Source organism: Magnolia sinica, chromosome 2 (genome assembly GCF_029962835.1).
Source record: "Magnolia sinica isolate HGM2019 chromosome 2, MsV1, whole genome shotgun sequence".
NCBI lineage: Eukaryota > Viridiplantae > Streptophyta > Magnoliopsida > Magnoliales > Magnoliaceae > Magnolia > Magnolia sinica.
In genome coordinates, this window is record NC_080574.1 from 130577072 (window position 1) to 130600027 (window position 22956).

At 41.8% G+C, this 22956-nt stretch overlaps 1 protein-coding gene across 1 annotated transcript; it reads right to left on the bottom strand.

Moving 5' to 3' along the window:
- Window positions 1-1449: 1449 nt before the first annotated feature.
- LOC131237653 (non-functional NADPH-dependent codeinone reductase 2-like) lies at window positions 1450-4724 on the bottom strand. Its single transcript, XM_058235542.1, has 4 exons — window positions 4100-4724; window positions 2902-3145; window positions 2188-2361; window positions 1450-1920 (listed from the first exon to the last, which is right to left on the bottom strand). The coding sequence occupies exons 1-4, from the start codon at window positions 4645-4647 to the stop codon at window positions 1696-1698; spliced, it is 1191 nt and encodes a 396-aa protein (XP_058091525.1). The 5' UTR covers window positions 4648-4724; the 3' UTR covers window positions 1450-1695.
- Window positions 4725-22956: the final 18232 nt, after the last annotated feature.

The window sequence follows — 22956 nt, forward strand, 5'->3', positions numbered from 1 at the left end:
CACGTCCTGAGTCAGTACGCAATCCGCTTTCGAAGATAAACGAAGATGTTTTCGTGGCCGAGTACGAATGCTGCTTGTAAATGGCGTTTTCTTTTTCCACGGAGGAGCATTAAACGCTTCCAGTGAGTCTCAACTTTTGGGCCAATGAAATATGACCACATCACTTCATCAGTGATGTCACTACTGAAACGTTCAGTGGCTAATCCGCGCCCGTCCAGGAGAATTTTGAAGCATGGTTCATCAATAGAAAGACAAAATAGGCAAATTAGTGAAACAAGGACCCTGCTTGTCGGAAATGAGGACCAGGGTACAACGTGCGAAAGCTCCAGGTTGATGATCCTCTAATTCCTCTAATTCAGTTTTATTTATTTATTTATTTATTTTAATGAAAAAGATGGGAGCATACCATGATGTAACTTTTTTCTCAGTAATCATGGCTTTATAATTTTAGGGCAGGTGCCAAATAAAAAAGATAAGGTCATACATTCCTAGTATAGTTGGAACAAAAGAAAGTGAATGGTAAATTAGTCATAACTTTTGATCCGGTATTATTACGGAGCACACAACCTATTAATCTTTACTGTAACGGGCCATCCAAGGTGAACCGACCTGCATATGTTGTTTTTGCCAAAAAATAGACGCTTTTAACTCAAAAATGAAAATTTAAGAAAAAAATTAATATTTTTAGTAATTCCATTATTTATAATATTTTCTTATTTTTAAATTTTAAATTTCTACTTTTATAGAAATAACTTGAAATCATGCTACGACTCTTCTATCAAAAGTTTATTTGGAATTTTTTACTCTTAGAAATTAAGCTTTAAAAGAGTTTTATTAGAATTATGATTTTTATTAAAAATAGAATTTTATATAATTACAAATTTTGATTTATTTATTTATTTATTTATTAATAGTGTAACAGGGACATACATATTAGGCAATTATGAATCAACTTATTTTCAAATTTATTAGAATTTAATTAATTCTATTTCCCCTCATAGATTTGAGGAATCTCCATGAAGAGTCCAGAGGAACTCCACATAATTGAAATAATTATCAACGTGCTCGACTTCATCACGTCCATCACCGCATCACCTATCATATATGAGCTCATTACAAATAATATACAAATTTTTTCTTTATTAATGGTGTAATAGGGACAAATAGATATTAGAGAATGATGAATCAACTTATTTTAAAAAATAGAGAGCTTAAAACACTCTTAAAACAAGGGCCCAGCACCCACCGAGCTCCAGCCAAGACTAGGGAGGGACAGCTCTCTTTCTAACCGCACCCAGCCCAGCGCCAGCCAAAGCTGCCGAGCCCAGGTTCTCTTCTGGATCTGCCTTAAGTGTGGCTAAGATCCAGCACAAGTGTGCCAAATTCACACGTGCTGTGAAGTTGACATGAACCACATTTATGAAAAGGATGATTGAAGAAAAACCAACATGGAAAACAACCCAATACTAATACAACACTTCATTCTCTCCTACAATGAGAAAATTGAAAACTCTGCCAAAAAACAGGAAAATGCAATACAACAAAAACCCATTACAGTGTGGAAGATAAATCCACAAAAACAAACCAAAACAGTACAATCATTTTAAGAAATTGGCCTTTCATTTCCTTAATAAGGTTGCCTATTTCTGTTTATTCTGACCCACGTAGTCTTTATAGAAAACCCAAGTGAAGATCTCACATCTCTCCATCCCAAAACTCTTCAGGAGACTTGAACATGCCATCCGGAAATATGAACTCTGGTATTGTCGCAACCCTCTTCTGCGGAATTGTTCCGATCTGCTGTAGCTCTTCCTCGGTTAACTGCCAGTCCAATATCGCGAAGTTCTGTTTGAGTCTCCCCTTGTTGAAGCTCTTGGGAATCAAGCTCACACCTTGCTCAAATCCCCATCTCAATGCAATCTGCTTAGACAATATTGCAGGTTTAAAGATTGGTCGTAGCTTGTGTATGCCATGTTTGGTTGCACAATTAAATTGGATTAAGATATATATATATAGGAAATGATCCAATTGTGATTACCTTCCTTAGCATTCAAAGTGTAGTTACATTTATTCCAAATGTAACACTAATATTGCTGATTGTGATTTGGACATTTCAAGTTTATTGTTTGAAGAGAATGCAAATAAATAAATAAAGAAAAAAACAAAAACAAGAAGATGTTTACGCACCTGGGCAACACTTTTTCCTTTGGCACGGGCAATGTCGTTGATCAATGCATTGCCGAGAACGACATCAAAGCCCCACTCTTTGGCTCCTAGAGGCGAGTAGGCGCTTACATGGATGCCCTTTTCGATGCAGAAGTCCCTCAGTTTCTGCTGCTGCCAAACTGGGTGCATCTCCACCTGATATGTGGTCATGAGAACAACCATCAGATTGCGAATGCGGGGCATTTTCACCGCTGTACATTCTTGATTAGATGGTCGCGATGTGTAGATACACATGTTGGCCCACCTAATAGAGGAAGGAAGAAAGAAAAACAACTCATGTCCAAGGGATCTAGCCCATGTCATGGTGGTTGAGAATTATAGCTCATGATGCCCAATGCAGGTGATGCCCACAATTCAGTAATATAGACTCCATCTGTGGGCCACAATGTCGATCAGGAATGCCCCAAAAACCTCCCAGATTGGAAGATCATGGTCATTCTATCATTGGCCATATTCCAACAGAGTTTAGGGAGAAAAACAGCAACAGCTTTAGGAAGTAGGCCAAAGACCAATGACTACCATCATACCCAACCACATTGAGGCCCATCAATCCAACAGTCTGGATCGCTGACGGTCGGCCTGTATGTGTTGAGCAATCAGGACGCTTAATGGATTATTAGGACACGAATGTGAACTTATGCGTGAACACTTGGTGTAATTGACAAAGTGACCCACCTGATTGACGGCAGGAGGGATCTTAGCATGGGCCAGTAGATCTGTAAGCTTCTTGCAAGTGAAGTTGCTGACTCCAATGGACTTTGCAAGGCCTATCTTATGGACCTCTTCCATGGCTTCCCATGTGGATTTCATATCAAGGGGAAGGATATCATCCTTCTCACATGTCGTGTCCAATATCACTTCCTTCAATCTCACTGGGAAATGAATCAAGTACAAATCCACATACTCCAACCTCAGCTTCCTGCAATGGAGACCAAAATCACGTGGGACAATGGTCAGAATGAATGCAATGATCAAATCCTAGCCACCCACATGTGCACTTCAAGGAACTCGAAATGAGGCGTGGAGCCCACCTTTTAGTGATCCACTCTGTTCATCTGGTGTGCCCCAACATAGGATGGGTCATATACCAAATATTTCGGTGATGTAGAGCAGGTCGTGGACACTTTCATGTCCAAGATGGACCAGAGAAGGCCCGATCAGAGATGGAAGTGATTTGGACTGTTAGAACCTTAAAACAGGTGTATCTCGCGCAAACCGGAATGAGATATTCGATGTAACATATATGATTTTGGGTAAGAGAAGCTACTTTAGCCACCCAACCAGATTCCAAAATCCATATTATTTTCGTTTTTACTATTTATAGTAAGTTGATTATAACTCTTCATCCTTTGAGCTTTAAGAGTTATCCAACGTGAAAAGTTCTTAGAAAAATTAGAAGAATTATAAAATGGTTAAGACAAACAGGACACTTACTATTTTTGGCTGAAAACCATGAGGTCTAGTGTGGAAATCATGACTGTCTATAAATGATAAGTTTATATAGAGTTTGAGTTGGAATTTGATTCTGAAACTTCTTCCAAAGTTTGGTATCAATATTTAAAGGTTGTAAATTCATTTTTATCACCTATCAATCAAATTTCGAATTTCTAGAATTTTTTTTTTCTTATTTTTCCTCGTGGATTCGAGGTATCGATCTATGTGAGTGAATTCAGAGTAGTTATCCCTTTGAGGAAGACGGTGTGGCGTGGATCCCATCTTTTAGTGATCCACTCCGTTCATCTGGTGTACCCCAACATAGGATGGGCCATACCAAATATTTCGGCAACCAGGTAGCAATTGTGAGTTCCTTGAAGAGCTCTGGGCATGCTTTGTTACACCAGATGATCGTGATGAAAGACTGGAAGACTACTACCTGAGAGATTCATGGATAGCCGGCAGCACACGCTCTGGGCATGCGTTGTTACACCAGAGCTTAGTGGTGATGAAGAGCTCATCTCGGCTCTTGATGAGGCCCTTTTCAAGGGCCTCAGCTATGGCCACTCCAAGCCCTTCTTCACTCTGATAGAGGGCCGCAGAGTCGAAGTGGCGGTACCCAACTTCCATAGCATCAAGAATCGCATTCTTTAGATCTTCGATTGGCGGTATAGGGAAGGATGCTGTTCCCGTCCCCAATAACGGTATCTTCCTACCAGAATTCAGCGTAACCGTCGGTTGGCTGCCGAACCTCTGATCATTATCTTCTTTCTCAATCTGGGCCACACCTTCCTGTGGCTGAGGCTCCACTTGGGTGTCACATTTTTCTTTCTCGTCGGGGATCGCATCTCTCACTTTCTCACCGATCACTTCTTTCAGTAATGTGGGCCCACCTGTTGAAGGAACTGCTTTGGCGAGCCCTATGTCCTCCGTTTGGGGTGGGAAGTCGATCGCATCAGCTACACCGTTTGTTTCTTGACCACCCATGTTTTGTTTCTTTGTTTTTTGTTTTTTTTCCCTTCTCCTTTCTTCTCTTTTTCGTCGGTTTCTTGGTGTTGTGAGATCATGAGCTTCAGTTCTTTCCTTTTATAGCGAAGATTTCGAGCCAAACACACGACGTACGATGTTTTCTATCCGTCATTCAATGTACACTTATTCATTTTCTCACTCGTCCTTCAATCTACTTTGTCCATAACTACCAGTCAACCCATGTGAAATGACTCAACACGCGACCCATTTGTTGGGCCGCGTTAACTCCCCACTTACTAGCTAAGCTGCTAAGGTGCTGAATCCAAAGTTCCCAATCCAAACAGGCCACTACCCAAGTAATGGGCCCAACCTTTAATATATATCTGGGCCGTTGAGGCATGCCCCTTAGAAAGCATAGGTATGAGAACAGTACAAGTGGGTCGAAGACAGCCCAACTTTTGGGCCGAGCTCAAGGATGCAACACCGTGGTACCGTACTCTCTTCCCATCACATACTGCTTGCGTAGGAAATCTGTCACGACCTGAATTTCGGGTACTGATCCGAGATCCGAGCTCAAGTGTACTTGAATCGTCCATTACGTTTTACTTAAGTCAGGAATACTTTAGATATGATTAACTTAGAATTCAAGTTCCATATGATCACAATCACATATCATACATTCAAAAATCAAACCTACATTTAAACTCATCTATTTTATATATAGCTAAAGACCCATTCATTTGGGGTCTTATTTATATGTCTAAAATTAATACTTATATCAAATAATGGTAATCCCGTGTCCAATGCTTAAAATTATAAAATCCAAGCCATTATCTCAAGCAATATATAACAAATCAAATTAATTATAAGGAGTTAACTGAAATAAATAGTTAAGATCGGTCTAAAGCCACGAATTCTTCTTCTGACAAGTAAGACCATGTGTCCCATGGATCTATCTCTCTCTCAAACAGCCATCCAACAATGTAGGCCTAGAACAACACATAACAATACACAAACAATCATCCAACAATGTAAATGTAGGGAATAAACATATGTATAAATATTGTAATAATGCATAAATGCATGGATGCATCAAGTGGGATAATCATAAACATATATCTGCGCTTGGCAGACTTTTACCAATTTAGTAGACATGGACAAAGCCCGCATCTACCCATTGAGTATGCTTCCACTAGTATGATAGGCATCTGATAATGATTCTACCAGTTATAGGCTAAGGAGATCTCCAGGAAATTCAAGCACATAGTTTGCATGCAAGAGATGCATGTTCATTTGTAGTAATACAATTGTAAACAATGGATCACATATCAAACTGATATTCCAACTTGGAACAACATAAATTACATGTGAATCAGCACTATATACTCAAAATGAATCAAAGCATGAGTTCCATGACATAAAATTAAGTAGTGATTTACTTAACCAAAACAAGCAAATATTATAGCGAACATCATATTAAACATAATAGATCTATCAAAATCAATCAAGTTACGTTTATTTTTATTTTTTATTTTTTATTTTTTATTTTTATAACTGAAAAGATTGATCTTTGTATATATCTGCCAAAATTTACACCCAACCTTGGGGACAAAAAACCGGGATTGAGACTGAGAGCCAACAAAAATACAAAAAAGAACTCTCAACCACTATTGAAAAGTAGACCAAAACCAAAGAAAATAACGAGAAGAGGAGAGCAATCGGCTTATCTATACTGTCTTGAAGAGTTTCTGATGGAGCCTAATCCTAGCTTGTCCAGAAAGAGAAGACCCCTGACTTATTGAGCCAGATCGCCGAAATTGGAAAAGATAGCTGAATCTTGATTTCCACTCCCCATCCTAGCCATCCCACCCGTTGGGGCGTTGCCCTCTCTGAGAATATGAGAGAACACCATTTGCCCAGAACCGATCATTAGCCGAATCCTAGCTAGCCAATAACTCCATTTCTAGCTAGGATCGGAATAACCTTGCAAAAAACTGACAACGAGTTGAGAATCAGATTCAATAATAATCTTGTTCAACCCCTTGTCAAGACACCTCTGAATACCATCATGAATGGGTCTAAGCTCCGCATGAATATTAGACCCAAACCCATAACCTTCAGAGAAGGCGAAAATAAAATTTCCTGAATCTCCTCTGCAAATGCCCCTTCCACCAGATGGACCTGGGTTCCCTACGGCTGATCTGTCAACGTTGACCTTGACCCAACCAGTAGGGGGTCGATTCCATTTCACCACCGAGTAGAGAGATGGAGTTGAGTGGTCATTGGAATCAGAATGACCTGGCAAAGGCCCCATCGAAGCCATTGGCCTAGACTTAGAACACATTCGGCTGGAGAGGCAGAAGGTGATCCACCACTCAATTTGAGCATTAATTTTGGGCTTCGAAGGCATTGACCCGTCAAACATTACTGCATTTCTCACAATCCAAATTTCCTATAGAAGAAAACAAGGGGCTAGATTTTTGGCAGTAGAATTGGGGTGACCTGCTGCCAACCCGGACCACCACTGAAGAAGCCTCTACTCCAAGGAAACAGACTGCTGAATCTGAATTTGGAACTTCCTCCCTAGAAATTCCTAGGCCGCCGACACCAAACTACCAGTAGGGAAAAGATGGTCAATTGATTCAATATCATAATCGGGACTCCCCAAGGCCGGATCAGCCATGCAACACACACACCTCGAAGCTAGTTGAACACCCCTGCCTTGAATACGAGCTTCGACAGGTATGACTTTGATCAGGATTTTCCACACCAGCACAGAGATTTTTGGAGGGAGAGAGATGTGCCACACCCATCTGGCCCAACTCTTACGGGAATGGCTTGATCTACTAAGGCCCCAAGCCGACTTAATTGAGAAATTGCCAGACGGAGTGAATGGCCAGAAAGCTTTGTCAGGGCCTTGGGATAGGCAGAATCCTGCTTGCAAAAATAAAATTGATGACATCTTGAGGGAGATACAGGAGAGCCGCAGAGGGAGGGAGAGGACCAACGTTGCCCAGCAGCTGGTTTACTGTCATATGCCTTAGGTGATGCGGGATTTGCACTCTATCGATCTGGCTGAGGGGACTCATTCTCGTCCAATTTGTGGTCCACAGATTGCAGTCGCCGGACCCAATTAGCAGCTGCGTTGAGGAATCTAGCAGAGGGATCAGCGAGACTATTCTTTTCCAGATCGGGGAAGCGAACACAAGAGGGGAGCTCTGCTGCTACAGGGACTGAATGTGATCATACTTCGCCGACATGAAGCAACTCCAAAGACTATGGTTATCCCTGAATTTAATATACCAAGCCATCTTGAGACGAAAGGCTTTCATTAGATTCGGAAGCTTCCTAATTCCCAGGCCCCCTTCCTCTTTGGGATTAGCAATAGACTTCCAACTGAGCCAGTGGAGCTTGCGCTTTCCTTTAGACCATGCCCACAGGAAATTTGCAAAACTTTTCTCGAGCGAAACTAAAATCTGAGTTGGAAGATGAGTTGCAGCAAGGGAATGGACCGGAATGCTACTGAGCATATGATGAATAAGAACCGATTTGCCTGCCTGGGAGAGTAGCCTGGCCTGCCATCCAGTGATACGGGCCTCAACTCTATCCAACAGAGGTTGGAAGGCAGCCGATTTCAGCCTCCCTGTTGCAAGAGGGACACCGAGGTATGTTAAAGGAGAAACCGCCTTAGGGAAACTAATGGTTGCTTCAATCGCTCTAATTCTGGAAGGGGAGAGAGTGTTGGCACAAATGAAAGAGCTTTTGAGCTGATTTATGGTCTGCCCAGAAGTCTGTTGGTAAGAGAGGAGGAATTCCTTCGTGGCTCTGATGGAAGTGAGAGAGCCGTTGAGGAAAAGAAGAGTGTCATTTGTGTAGAGCAGATGGGAGACCTAAGGGCACCCGCAACGCAGATTGAAGGGAAGGGCTCTCTCTTGGGCGAACAAGGCCTTGATGCTGCAACTCAGGACCTCTGCTGCAATGATGAAAAGAGAAGGGGAAAGTGGGTCACCTTGCCGAAGTCCCTTGGAAGATTTGAAGAAACCAGATGCCTCCTCATTGATCAAAATCGAGAACCAACTGAAGACCAGCAATTTTCTACCAGATTAATCCACACTGCATTGAAATCGAATCTGCTCAACACTTGCTTAAGAAACTCCCAATTCACCTTATCATACGCCTTTTCCATGTCCACTTTCAACACTAGATTCCCACCACGGGTCTTCCTGTTGACATCTCTGAATAACTCTTGGGCCAGTGCTATATTCTCAGAAATAGCCCGACCCTTGATGGAGGTCCCTTGCTCTAGGGAGATGATGATGGGAAGAATGTTGCTCAGCCTGGAAGAGATGGTTTTGGCTATGATCTTATATATAGCTTGGGAACTCGCGACTGAAATGGAAGAGCGGGAGGGCGATCAGGTGGGAACTCGCGATCTGGATCGGGATGATCCTTGGGAGCATGTTACTTCTCGAAAATCTTCTAAAACCTACTTCTCTCTTTTTGTAGCAAATCTCACTTTTGACACCATCGAAGACGATCTGCTCCGTATTTTCGGCCAATTTGGGAAAATAAGGGACGCCTTCCTTCCTTGGAACCGACAGCTAAATAGATTGCGTGGTTTTGCATTTATCTGGTTCTACTATGAACAGGATGCTCTTAATGCCATCAACTGCCTCCATGAATGAAGAATTGATGGGAGGGTGGCACATATTGCTTGGGCGAAAAGTCAACTGGGTAGTAGGGTTGAAAAGCCACCTAAATCGTACTCGAAAAATCGGCAGAGAACTTCGAATGGGGCTCGGCCGTTTCTCAATGCGGTAATCAAACCAACATCTACCTCTCATAACATAAAGGAAGCAAAGTCCGGGGTCACTACCATAGCAGATTCTAGAGCAGTTGAGAATCGGCTTAGATGGTTGGCTCTCTCCATGTTGGGAACTGCGGTGGACTGGGAGGTTCGTATTGATCGGTTATATGGTGCTCTGAAGAAGCCGAATTTGAAGTTTTCAGAGGTAGAGATCATAAGGATTTCATCTATGAAATTCTTGATTCTGTTTAAATCTGTAGCAACGATGGAGGATTTCAATGGAAACGCGGATCTACAAAAAGAAATGGGGCTTCAATCGATAGTGAAGTGGACTCCTGAAGAGGTAATTGGGGGCGATGGGGTTTGGGTCTGATTGTTAGTATTCCCACTCATGCTTGGATCGAGTCAGTTATTCTAGATCTGGCGAGCTATTTCGGGAAGATCGTCCAAATCGACTCCAACTCACGATTTGGATACTTCCAGGCATTTACGAGAATTAAAGTCATTCCCCGTCCGGGTGTAAGTTTCAACCACGTGTTGCGATTACAAGTTCTTAGGAAGGTTTATCCTATAATCGCGGAGCTGGAACCTCTGTTCAGCTTCGGCTCTTCTTCTTCTATTAATCATGCTACCGTAGAAAGAACCAAGGAGTGGGTTCTACGAAGGTTTCATGGTAATAACGGATCCCCACAAACTGTTTGTGGAAATGCCCCTGTAAGAGTTGAAGATACTGCGGCGACATTTTGGGTATACAATCTGCTATGACTAACAGTGCTTGTATGGGAGAGGGTGTCATGGCACGTTCAGACATTGGTGGAGTTGCCACTCCAGAGGATTGCGCTATGATAGGCACGACGGTTGGTGAAAAGGATAGCAGGGGGGTGTACACACAACAGGTGTTTGTGGAAATGTCCATGCCAGTGGAAATGCCATCATAAGTGAACTTTGCTAGTCAGGTGATAAGGATGGAAGAGAGGTAGAGCTTCTCAATAGTCCGGGAACTAGTGGAGGCCATGGAGTGTCTTCTCAGACTCTGTTGATCGATCCAGCTGACGCTCCAACTGTTCTGGCCAGAACACAATTAGTTCTCCAAGTCGTCAGGAGTGCCATCAGGCGAGATCACAGGTTTGCTTGTTGACTAATAAAGCTGATCAGCATTCAGAGCAGGTTACTGTCTCTCAAGGGGAAGAAGACATGTTGTGTGGAATGCAGCCTTATGTTTAGACACAACAGAACATGGGTCTTGCGGTCAGTCATCTGGATATGATTCAGCCTGGGGGTTTAGTAGTAAGGAATGTTGAATCCGAAGCAGCTGGGATCTCTCCAAAGAACACTAGTAACCATTTCCAAACCCAGGATCTGACTCAGATAGCAGTGCAGGCTGGTGAAAAGGAGAATCTTCCACCTGAGGTATGGAACGTTTATTCGCGAAAGCGCACTGAGGTGGGTGTTAGGTGTAATAGCAGAGCTGTGACAAGATGTGGGAGACATTCGTACCCATTCTCTGGAATGGAAGGTAGGCTAAACCAGAAGGAGATATCTGCACTTGAAGTGGACCTCTCATCCTACTTCTCCTCTGAGATCAGACCGATTACTGTAGCGTATGGGACTCGAGAAGAAGATTATGACTGCCCATCTCAAAATCAGTGTTCGGGATAAAATCAGGAACATGATATTGAGGTGGGGCAAGATTTTGATTGTCATTTTAGGTACCAGGAGTTGGCGGAACAAGGAAGACAGGAGGGACAGATACTTCTTGAGGGGGAACAGTCTAGGAAACAGTTTAGGAGGCACAGAAATCTCTACACTAAAGGGAACTGGAGTTCAAGGCTTCGTATGTTAAAAATAAGGGCCGTATTTACAGGATGTGTGACGGATGGATAAGATCATTGTGTGGAACATTCGTGGCATTGACAATAAAAGATCGATTAGGACTGCTAAACGGATTATCAGTAAACATGATCCTCGGATTGTCGCGATTCTGGAACCCATGCTTGGTGATGAGAGAAGAGTGCAGACAGGGTTAGCTTCGAGTTTTCATTCTTCCCTTTCGAATTATGAGGAGGGAGGAAAGATCTGGATCTTTTATAAATCCATTGCTTCAGTATCTATTCTTTTTAAATTCTATCAGTGTTTGACGATTGTGGCATCCATTCAGACCTCTGCTGCTCTGATATATATAACATTTGTCTATGCCAGGTGTGCTCGGGTGTTGAGGAGAAGTCTTTGGGTGGATCTGATTTCCTTTTCGTCTTCGACGCAATGCCCCTAGGCAGTCTGTGGGGATTTCAATGCCATTGTGGACGTCTCGGAAAGATGGAGCCGCAGGTCTGTGGATAGAGCCTCCTCAGTGGAATTTGCTGATGCAATTAATAGAGCGGGTCTTCTAGATGCGGGATTTTCAGGAAATAAATTCACTTGGAGTAACAACCAAGCCAAAAATTCTCGTGTTTGGGCGCGGCTGGATCGGGTCTTCATTGATGTCAGCTGGTCTATGGCTTTCCCGCAATTCCAGGTTTCTCACTTGCCTCAAGTTCAGTCGGATCATGCTTCTCTTCTTCTCAGTTTCCCAGATTAGCCAATCAGTGGTCCGAAGCCTTTCCGTTTTCAACGTAAGTGGATGAAACATGAAGATTTCATCAAGGTGGTCAGCATAGCGTGGAAGAAGGTTGATTCAAATCATCCAATATACAACGTTATTTCCAAACTAAAGCAGGTCAAAAATGATTTAAAAGTCTGGAACAAAGTTGTGTTTGGTAATATATTTGAGCAGATTAAGACAGTGGGGCGCATTGCGGTCGATTTGGAGGCTCAGTTGCAGGATTTTTCTGGACCATTGGACCACCTTCTCAGTTTGCAGCAAGAGCTAAACTCTAGCTCAGACAGACTTTCCTCCTTGGAGCTAATGCAGGAAATATTCTAGAGGCAGAAATCAAGAGTCGATTGGTTAGCGGAGGGAGACAAAAATATGAGATTTTTTCATGCCACGGCCATAGATAAACAGAGGCGTGCTGTTATCCGTCAGGTGGAGCTCGAGGCGGGACATATCGCTGATAATCAGGCTGATCTTAAAGCCGCGGCGATTGTTCATTTTCAGCAAATTTTCTCCACTGAGCCATGTCACATTGAGTAGAACATTCTTCAATGCATTCCCCGTATGGTTACTCAGGATCAAAATGACATGTTGATGGCTTCCCCTTCGATGTTGGAAATCCAGGCTGCAGTTCATTCCATTTCGAACGATAGTGCGGCAAGGCCAGATGGTTTCTTAGCGAGCTTTTTCCAGTCTTGCTAGGAGGTGGTTGCGCAGGATATTCATAAGGCAGTCTCTTTCTTTTTCCAAGGAGGAAAGCTCTCAAGGTCAGTAACGTCTTCGATTATCTGTTTAATCCCCAAATCAGCTACTCCTAAGCAGTTTTCTGATTATCGGCTTATTAGCTTGTGCAACGTTTTCTATAAAATTTTCTCTAAGGTGGTGGCTGCAAGGTTGAGTCAGGTTCTTTCGGTGATTATTTTCCCAGAACAGGGGGCTTTTGTGCATGGGAGGTTGATTACTGAGAATATTGCCTTAGCGCAAGAAGTGTTTAGGGACTTAAACAGGCCAGTCCGTGGGGGAAACATTGTTCTCAAATTAGATATGGATAAAGCATATGACAGGGTTAGTTGGGACTTTCTAATCCAGGTTTTAACTCGCTTTGGGTTTAGTGCGGCTTGGATTGAGATGGTCGAAAAATGTTGGGCGAACAGTTGGTTCTCAGTCCTTATGAACTGCGAAATGGCAGGTTTTTTTAAATCCACAAGGGGGCTGAGGCAGGGGGACCCGATCTCTCCAAGTCTGTTCATCATCTCAGCCGAGGTTCTTAGTAGGGGCATTAAAAGCTTGATTACTCATCAAATCAGCCTTCCATTTGCGCTCGGTCGACAATGCCCCATCATTTCCCATTTGTTATATGTCGATGACACTTTACTTTTCACGAATGGGAGCAAACATTCTCTCCAGCAGCTTAAGAGATTTCTCGATTCCTACCAAGCCTGCTCGGGCCAAAAAATGAATCAGCAAAAGTGTTCTTTTTATTGTTCCAAAAAGTTGACGCGCTCTCGTCTCAGATCAATAGGAGTTCTCAGTTTTCGGAAATCGCCGTCCACTTTAAAATATCTGGGTGTTCCTATCCTGGAAGGGAGGCTCAAAGCAAGTGAGTTTAAGCCCTTGATTGATAAAGTCGTGGGGTGTATCAATGGGTGGAAGGGTCGTATCTTATCCCAGGCAGGGCGCGTGGTGCTCATTAAGAACGTTCTTTCTAGAATTCCAGTCCATTTAATGACGGCGGTCCATATTCATGCTCAGGTGCTTAATTCAATTGAAAAACATATAGCTAATTTCTTTTAGGGCTGGCCCGAGGGGATTAGGAAGTGCCATTGGAAGTCTTGGAAGGTGTTGGCTTCACCAAAAGAGGAGAGGGGCATTGGTTTTAGGAAACTGGCTGACATTTTGAGGGTGTTCCGTATAAAAATGGCTTAGAATATTAAATTTGGAAAAGATGAGAATGTCTGAAAGGTGTTCATGATGGCGAAGTATCTTCGAGATGGGTCGGCAGGAGGTTTCAGTACAGCAAGCCGACAATCTTCTCCCTTGTGGAATTGTATCAGGGATCTGATTCCTGCTGTTGACTCCCTTGTACAATGGCATATAGGTGCAGGGCGTTGCAACTTCTGGACGGTAAATTGGACGAGTCTGGGCCCTCTCCTCCTCCTGGCTGAAGCAGAAGTGCCACTTGGTTTGCAGGATTCCCAAGTTTGTCAGGTGATCGGACCGACTGGTCCTCTTCCTCCCTCTGTAGTGCTTCTTCTTCTTCCCCAACCAGTCATTGACCATGTCTTTCAGGTAGGCTTTTGTACTACAAACGATGTTTATCGACCATTTTGGCCATTAACTCCATCAGGGATTTTTTCTATTAAATCTGCCTGGTCATTCTCCAAGGTATCAAGTCCGAGTCGTAGCTGGTCTAGATGGGTGTGGCATACAAAACTTTCCCCCAAAATCTCTCTCATCGTCTGGAAGGTGATTCAAAATGCCGTTTCGGTGGATAGTGCGGTGCAATCCCGGGGAGTTCAACTTGCGTCGAAGTGTGTCTGCTGCGACAACCATTCCTTTGATGTCGAATCTCCGCTGCACCTCTTCGTTAACAGCAAGTTAGCGCAGACTATTTGGCTGGTCATTGGCAGTTGGATTGGTATCAGTGTTATGCCTGCAACTTTGATTAAAGCGAGGTTTGTGCAATAGTGGGCAGCTGCTAATGCCATACATTGAGGATCGGTAAGCGTCATGTTAATGCCATGCTTAATTATCTAGGAAGTGTGGAAAGAGCGCAATGCAGCATTTTTTGAGGGCCGACCGGTGTCCCCTGATAGAGTAGTTGCAAAAATCAGATGGTGGTATGCCTTGATTATCAGTACTGAGAATGGTGGAGGTGCACCAAGGTTGTCGTCGCCTGTCTTCACTTCTAATGTCAATCCTGCCTGTAGACTGGAGGTGGTAAGGTGGAAAAGACTAATGACATGTTGGGTAAAAATTAACGTCAATGGATCTGCCAGGGGGAATCCTAGGAGTTCTGGTGGAGGTGGAATATGTAGAGGGGAGAGGGGGGATGTCATTTTTGCCTTTGCAAATGGTTATAATTTTGGGACTAACATGGTTGCCGAGCTGCGGGCGGTGCATGATGGCCTGCTTAGTGGTATTTGGAGGGGCTTTCATCATATCGTCATTGAGTCAGATTCGAGACTGGTAGTTGATCTGATTAATGGGCTGGCACTGCCAGGCTGGAAATGGAGGGCATGACTATTAGAATTAGTCAGTTGAAGTGGCAGGGTGCAGTAAATGTGGTGCACGTCCAAAGAGAAGGGAACTTGCCGACAGATTCTTTGGCTCGTTTGGGTATAGTGCCTCTCAGTCCCAGGTTTCTTTCGAGAATCTCTCAGATCTTCCTCGTCAGGTGCGAGGTAACATTTTTCTTGACAAAGTGGTTTGGGTGCGATTAAGATGGGTTGATTCACATAGGTGTTTTTTTGTAATTATTTCCTCTATTTACAGGATGGGTCTCTTATTTTATGAAAAGGAGCTCCTTGGTGTATAGGTTTTTTTTTGGGTTGATCAATAAAATACAAAGATATGTTGGTTTTTTAAAAAATAATAATAAATATATATGTAATTGCAAAGACTTATAGGGCGAAAATCTGAGAAGCTTCTAGGAGAGGCCATTTTCGGAATAAGACAAATCATCAATGTGTTAAAGGCACGAGGAATGGCCCCTCCTTGGAATGCAAACAAGACTACTTTGTGAATATCCCTGGCTATGATGTCCCAACATCCCGCATAAAAAGCACCTGAAAAACCATCTGGCCCTGCTGCACCATCCTTCGGGATTGAAAGAACCGCTTGGTGGACCTCACGGACCGACGGAGTGGCCATGAGGGAGGCATTATGATGCTAAGAAATCAGGGAGGGGATGCACTCTAGGAGCTAATTTCGATCAGTACAAGGGACTGCCATAAACTGATGAGCAAAGTGATTAACCGCTGCGTTAATTCTAATGAAGACGAAACATGTTGGAATCACTCAACTGTATTCGTTAATAAATGATTCTGTATAATACTGAATTAGATCAAGCTAGAAATCTCTAATACAATCATATAAATGAAATCATTTGTTGATCATATAATTCACATGGTGGGGCCCGCCTTTGATTGATCAATTTTTCATAATGGGGTGTATACAAAAGGATTATATGTAGTCCAACTAATTTTCTTCGGACCTAACCCTTAACATAGGGTTTGTAAGCGTCAGAAACTAATGTAGGACCCACTAATCACATCAAAGTGATTGACCACCAACTAGTGGTATATAAGCTGTCTAGACACACCTAGCATATGTGAAATTGTAAGTATACTTGGTTTATTAATCCAAATATTTAAGTTCAAAATTAAACAGACCTGTTAAACCATTTATCGATCGGATCGACAACACTGTTAATCAAATCGATTGGAATCGATGGTCTGTCGATTGAATCGATAGCATGTCGATCGAATCCACACAAATAAAAATTTGAGCAACTAGTCTCTGGACAAAATTTGTTTCTGTTGATTGAATTAACAGACACCAAATTCGATCCATTTTGATAAATCGAATTAAAAAATTGAGAATTTTTATTAATTTAATATTTAGGGTCCAATTTGGACAACATTCTTACCAAAGTTTACCAAAGCTTACAGTCGGTCAAAAGAAGCTGATGTAGAACGTGTCACAGGTACATCCCTTGCATGGTTGGGCCAAAAGAAGGTGGACCGTAAATTGATCATAACTTTTGATCGGGGTATCGGTACGAGACACACAACCTATTAATCTTTATTGCAATGGACCATTCGAGGTGAACCGACCCAAAAAGTGGGTTGCATTTGTTTGTTTTGTCAAAAAACATGTGCTTTTAGCTCAAAAATGAAATTTTAAGGAAAAATTACTGTTTTTAATAATTCTGATTTTTTAATATTTTTTTATTTTTAGAGTTTTAGATTTTCTTCCTTTTTAGAAATAACTTTTAATTATGTTTGGACTTTTCTAGTAAAAGTTTATATGGAATTTTTATTTTTAGAAATTAGGTTTTAGAACAGTTTGATTAGAATTAGGATTTTTATTAGAGTTAGGATTTTGCTATTTTTGGTAATTATGATTTTTTTTTCTATACTAATGGTGTAAGAGGGACATATACACGTTAAACAATTATCAATCAAATTATTTTGAATTTCTTAGAATTATTTTTATTTTCTTCTCCTCGTGGATTTGAGGTCTTTGTGAGGAGTTCAGCGAAGTTTCATGGATTCAGAACAGTTATCCCCCTGAGGAAGACAGTGTTTGACCTCATGTCCTTTCCTGCGTCAATTTAGTATCAGAGCAAGGCTTTTCCTCGGATCTATCTTCTAACGATAGGTCGGGCAACAATCCCATGGACGGTGCTCTATGGAATAATTTTTTAATCGTGATGGCTTTTGAAGTGGTGCAGTGAGAGGATTGGCAAGTCATGTAAGGGGTTGCAGGGTAGCATTGATCGCATGACAAATTGCATAATGGTGGGCCTAGGATAGCTTCGTGTTCCTGGATGTGATATGCCACCAGCAATTGCTGTAACTCATAATCGCCTTGATCGCATGATGGTGCCTGCAGTGAACCACAGAATCACTCCTGAGAAGGTGAGATCCAACAACATGATTTCATAACATCTTAAACGAGACATTGATCAGATAAATCGAGAATTCAATATGGGGTTCGATCTTCCTAGCTTCAATGGCTAACTTCACATTGAAGATTTTCTTAATTCGCTTTCTGAAGTTTAGCGATTATTTGAATATATGGAAATCCCTGAAGTAAAGATGGTCAAGCTTTTGACCTACAAGTTGAAGGGACGAGATTTAGCTTGCTGAGAACAACTTTAACTCGAGTGGATAAGATAGATAAATGTGTCAATTCACACGTGGTCGCGGATAAAGCAGTCGTTGCGCATGCGATTCCTTTATAGAGATTACAATCAGATATTATTCTAACAAAACTAAAATTATTGGCAGGATAGCTGATCAGTAAGGAGTTATGTAGAGAAATCCCATTATATGTCGGCGAGAGATGATCGTGTTGAAACGGAGTTGTGACAAGCTATAGGATACATCAATGGCAGACATGTCGCCTCTATAAGAACGGAGAACTAATCCAAGACTTCTAAAGTGAAGGAACGGTCTCTCATAACAGAACATGTGATTTTGTCAAACAATCTAAGGAAATAAGAGATATATATACATTAGTTGAAAAAGAAAAATATATGGAGCCTGTGAACATCCTAGAGGATTTGAAACTAGTGTTACAGGAGTTTAAGACGATTGTGCTCGATGAACTCTCTAATAAATTGCCTCCCATACAAGATATACGAAACCACAATGTCTTGTCACGGGGAGAAGTCTGCCGAATTACCCGCATTATCAGAAAGAATGTGAGATCTTACAGGGACAAGCAAAAGAACTGATCCATAATAGTCAAGTCAATAAGAGCATGAGTACATGCATTACGTCAACTCGAGGGTTTAATGCCAAGTACAAGAGAATGGCTAATAAACATCAACGTCGGAAGTTATCTGAGAATCATGAGCCAAGTCTCTTGAGTAACTCGAGAACTAGTTTTTTCAAGTGGAGGGGTATGATGTAGAACGTGTGATAGATACATTCTTAGCATGGTTGGGCCAAAAGAAGGTGGACCATAAATTAATCATAACTTTTGATCAGGGTATCATTATGGGACGCACAACCTATCAATCTTTACTGAAATGGACCATCCGAGGTGAAATGACCCTACAGAGTGGGTCACATCTGTCTATTTCATCAAAAAACACCCGCTTTTACCTCAAAAATGAATTTTTAAGGAAAAATTACTATTTTTAATAATTTCAAAATTTTAATATTTTTTATTTTTAGAGTTTTAGATTTTCTTCCTTTTTAGAAATAACTTTTAATTATGTTAAGACTCTTCTAGTAAAAGTTTATTTGAAATTTTTATTTTTAGAAATTAGGTTTTAGAAGAGTTTTATTAGAATTAGGATTTTTATTAGAGTTAGGATTTTGCTAGTTTTGGTAATTATGATTTTTTTTTCTATACTAGTGATGTAATAGGGACACATATACATTAGACAATTATCAATCAAATTATTTCAAATTTCTTAGAATTATTTCTATTTTCTTCTCCTATTCGAGGTTTCTCTGTGAGGAGTCTAGAGAAGTTCCGTGGATTCGAAGCAGTTATCCCCTTGAGGACGATGGTGCTCGACCTCACGTCTTTCCTTGCGTAAAAAACATGGCCCAATAAACCATTAAATACATGGTCAAAATATATTTTAAAAAAGAGTGATAGATTCGTGAATATTTCATTTTATCTTATTTTTCTGATAAATTTTCATATTTGTGTGCCTAAAAAAAAAAATGACTAGTGTGGGCTGATACAGGCTGATATGGGCCCGATTCCAATACGCGATACCGCATCATATCATTTTTCCATGGGTCCAACATGGCAGCCGATACCGTCATTCAGAACCATGTTGAGGATCCTCTAATTCCTCTGATTCAATTGATTTTATTTAGGCTAAAAGAATGATGAAAATTTGAACTGAATCTTGGCGCTTAAGAGTGAATTATGTAGTCGGGTGGTGGAATTCTGGCAAGTGCAGTCCTGAGACCGATTCCTCCCCATCTTCTTGAGGCCAAGGTTTACAACTTCAACCCCTCATCAGGCAGATGGAACTTTGCTGATATTCAGGATATTATATCTCCCGCAACTATGCTTACCATTTTAGCTACTGAAGTTGGCCTTTCTAATAGGGAAGACAAATTCATCTGGGATCTATCTTCAAACAGGTCCTTCTCTCTGAGATCTACCTGGAATGGTATCAGACAACACCTCTTGAAACCCCTGTGGACCAGGTGGCTTTGGAACAAATACCTGCATGCAAAATTGGCGATTTTCTGCTGGAAAACAGCCCATACGGCTATTCCTGTTGACGCAGCTATTCAGAACTGTGGAGTCTCTCTGGCATCCCATTGTGAATGTTGTAGTCCTCCTCCTATGAGCAGCTCCTTGTCGTCAAATGCCCTTCTTGAGTCTTCTCTCCATCAGCTGAGCACGGATCATCATAGCAGCCTACAACTGCTGCACCTACAGTGTAATGACCCGAAAAATTTCGTGTAAAGACCCGAATACTACCTCAAATTCCTTAGAAGTTTGATGTGGGTTATTTAGCGCTAACCTTGATTGCTTGTGAAATTAGCATCAATCACTTTAAATTTGATCTACAGGACTCAAAACCTGTAGAATCGTTAGCGCTATATTACTCTGAAATTTGGGATTCAACGCTAAATCCAGTTGCTCTCAGGAGTATTTGGAATATTTGTATTGGACCTGGACCGCGCGTCGAAAGTCCGACAGCGATGATCTTAGACAATTATGGTCACCTTGTTGGGCTTGACCATCACCTCAGAAATCAAGTTCAGATGATGTCCTGGGTCGATTTACTTGAGTCCGGAGTGAAGAGTATGAGAAAGCTAAGAAATTAAATATGAAATTATGAAATCTGAGTCGTATCGCTTGCGCACCGATTCTAAGCTTTCTGACCATTGGATTCTGACCCAATTTCACCCTCGGATCAGGGAAGATAGCCCGGGCATGTCATAGTGCTTGTGGACCTGATCGAGTTTCGGTGACCGTTGAATTGAAATTGGTCCGCCACGGCTGATCTATAAATTCGATCGGTACAAAAACTCAGTCTGACCTAGATCCATGGTCAGTGAGCTTAAGTCCGACCGCACGTGGAAAAAGGACCACCGGAAGTGCTCCGTTGGATCGAAAGAGACCCGATTTGGTTATAACCTAAGTATACCTTGGCCCTGGGGCTATTTTCATCAATGTTAGGCCTATATATAGACCTTAAAACCCTCACTCTCTATTCCATACGAATTTTCAAAGCCCTAGCTAAGAGAGAGAGGAAAAGAGAGAGAAAGTGAGAGAGAAGTTGGTGAATCATCTTGAGATTCTTTCTTGTTGCTCTGCATCCCTAAACCATCACTTCTGAATCGTTATTCCGGCGATTCTAAGTTCATTCTTGGGTAAGTTAATCAAACCCTAGTTTTTTTTAGAGCTTAAATAGTCTATGTGTTGATGTAGCTCATTTCGATTCATGCCTTAGGTTATCTAGTCGCCGTTAACGAAGACTTATCGCCTGAATCAGATCGGTGCGTTTTTTCTGGTTTAAGGTGCAGACTATATTTGTATAGGTTATGGTTTTCAAGGCTTTTAATGTCGGTTAATGGTTTATGGTTGTTGTGGGTGCAATTTCACATGCCAAATGCGATGTTTACATTGCGTTCCTGATATATATGAGATAGATTGAGATTTGTGTATTCCTTGTGTATGTAGAAAGTATCGTATACGTATGAAATACGAACATGTGTTTGCCATGATTAATTGTCATGTACTTGTGCTAGTTGTATATGTGTTAACTCCTTGGCAAAAGGAATTGTCCAAATGTATGTTATCACCAACATACGTCATGTATGTTGGAATATGTAGTTTAAGTGTTTGTAGAAATGTCTGAATAGTTTAATGTGTAATATATTATCCTATTTACGGGCGTTGAGAAGAGATTCTCAACTCTCCTATTGGTATGTATGATTTCCTACATGCAATTCACATTCCTTGTTGGTTAAATTCAAGCATTTCTTATATGTACATTCATGTTAAGTTGATATTCTTCAAATGCTCACATACTGTATGATTTAAATTGTTGTCCATTACTGTTCTAAATTGTTGATATGAATATCTGTTATAGTTGAATATGTTTGGGACTACGAATAGTCCAGGAAATCGGTAACAGACCTTGAGTTCGTGGCCGAGGTTGTTTTCGCCACGTAAGACGTGTTTGATGAACCCGAGTCGTATTAGGGTTATCGGCAGTGGATTGGCCACACGGAGTGTTTGCGCACTCTATGTCGTTCAACTCAACGTGCGCTCGTGCTAGTCGAGTTCGTCAAGTAACCCAATTGTCCTGATGTATGTATACCATGTATGGACGCTATTGTTTGAATCCAGGGTACCAAACTTACCGATGCAATCCCGTTAACCGTTGTACCTTGATCCGCTAAAACTCATGAGCCGGGCATGGTGGTATGGGACACAGTGATAGAGCTGTAGACCTACGCTGGGGTGATGAGCCTCCCTGTAGTGACCAGTGAGCACACCAGACTCGTGAGCCGATTATGGCGGTATGGGACACTATATTCGTGCTGTCGGCCTACATTAATTGGTGACGAGCCCTTTATAGTAACCTCGAGCATAGCTTGATACTGCATTAAGGCGACGAGCCTTAGGATAGTAACTAAGGTATGATAGGCATGCATTGATTGGTGACGAGCCCTTTGCAGTGACCTAGAACTATATGATCGTATGAGACTGCCTAGGACTGACGACCCTAGAATGGATCACTGTGTGAAAATTGATATGAGGAAGGTATCTTAGCTTCCCAATCCTGCTGTATGAAAAGGACTAATAACAACTTGGTAATCATGTTCATGCACTGCATTGCATGTGCGTAGGAGTTGTTGGCACTACGAGAGGTTGTCATGCGTACCGTAAGATGAAGACGCTGAGGGAGTGCAGGCTAGGGCATGCATCATTTCTTCATACATCCTTGCATTAACAAGAGTACTTAGGACGTGTTGATTGTATTGCCTTATCATTACTACTTGACTAATTTGATATCATGTTAACTCTTACTGTATAGTTCCACTGAGTTGATCACTCACTCCCACATTCTGGGACGGTGTTTCAACACCAACCAGACCCTATCTTAGATGCAGATGATGACGCGACCCCTGAGGCAGAGCAGGAGTACGAGGATGATGAGGACGCGTTTTCTGTTATGCAGTTCTCAGGCGGGTTCATGTGA

Bases quoted from the DNA above. Each gene is read 5' to 3' on its own strand.
- LOC131237653 (XM_058235542.1), bottom strand. From the start codon at position 4,647: ATGGGTGGTCAAGAAACAAACGGTGTAGCTGATGCGATCGACTTCCCA. The intron at 2,362-2,901 runs GTGGGTCACTTT...ACCACATATCAG, and splicing joins TCCCTCCTGCCGTCAATCAG to GTGGAGATGCACCCAGTTTG. The intron at 1,921-2,187 runs GTGCGTAAACAT...TTGTCTAAGCAG, and splicing joins AAGGAAAAAGTGTTGCCCAG to ATTGCATTGAGATGGGGATT.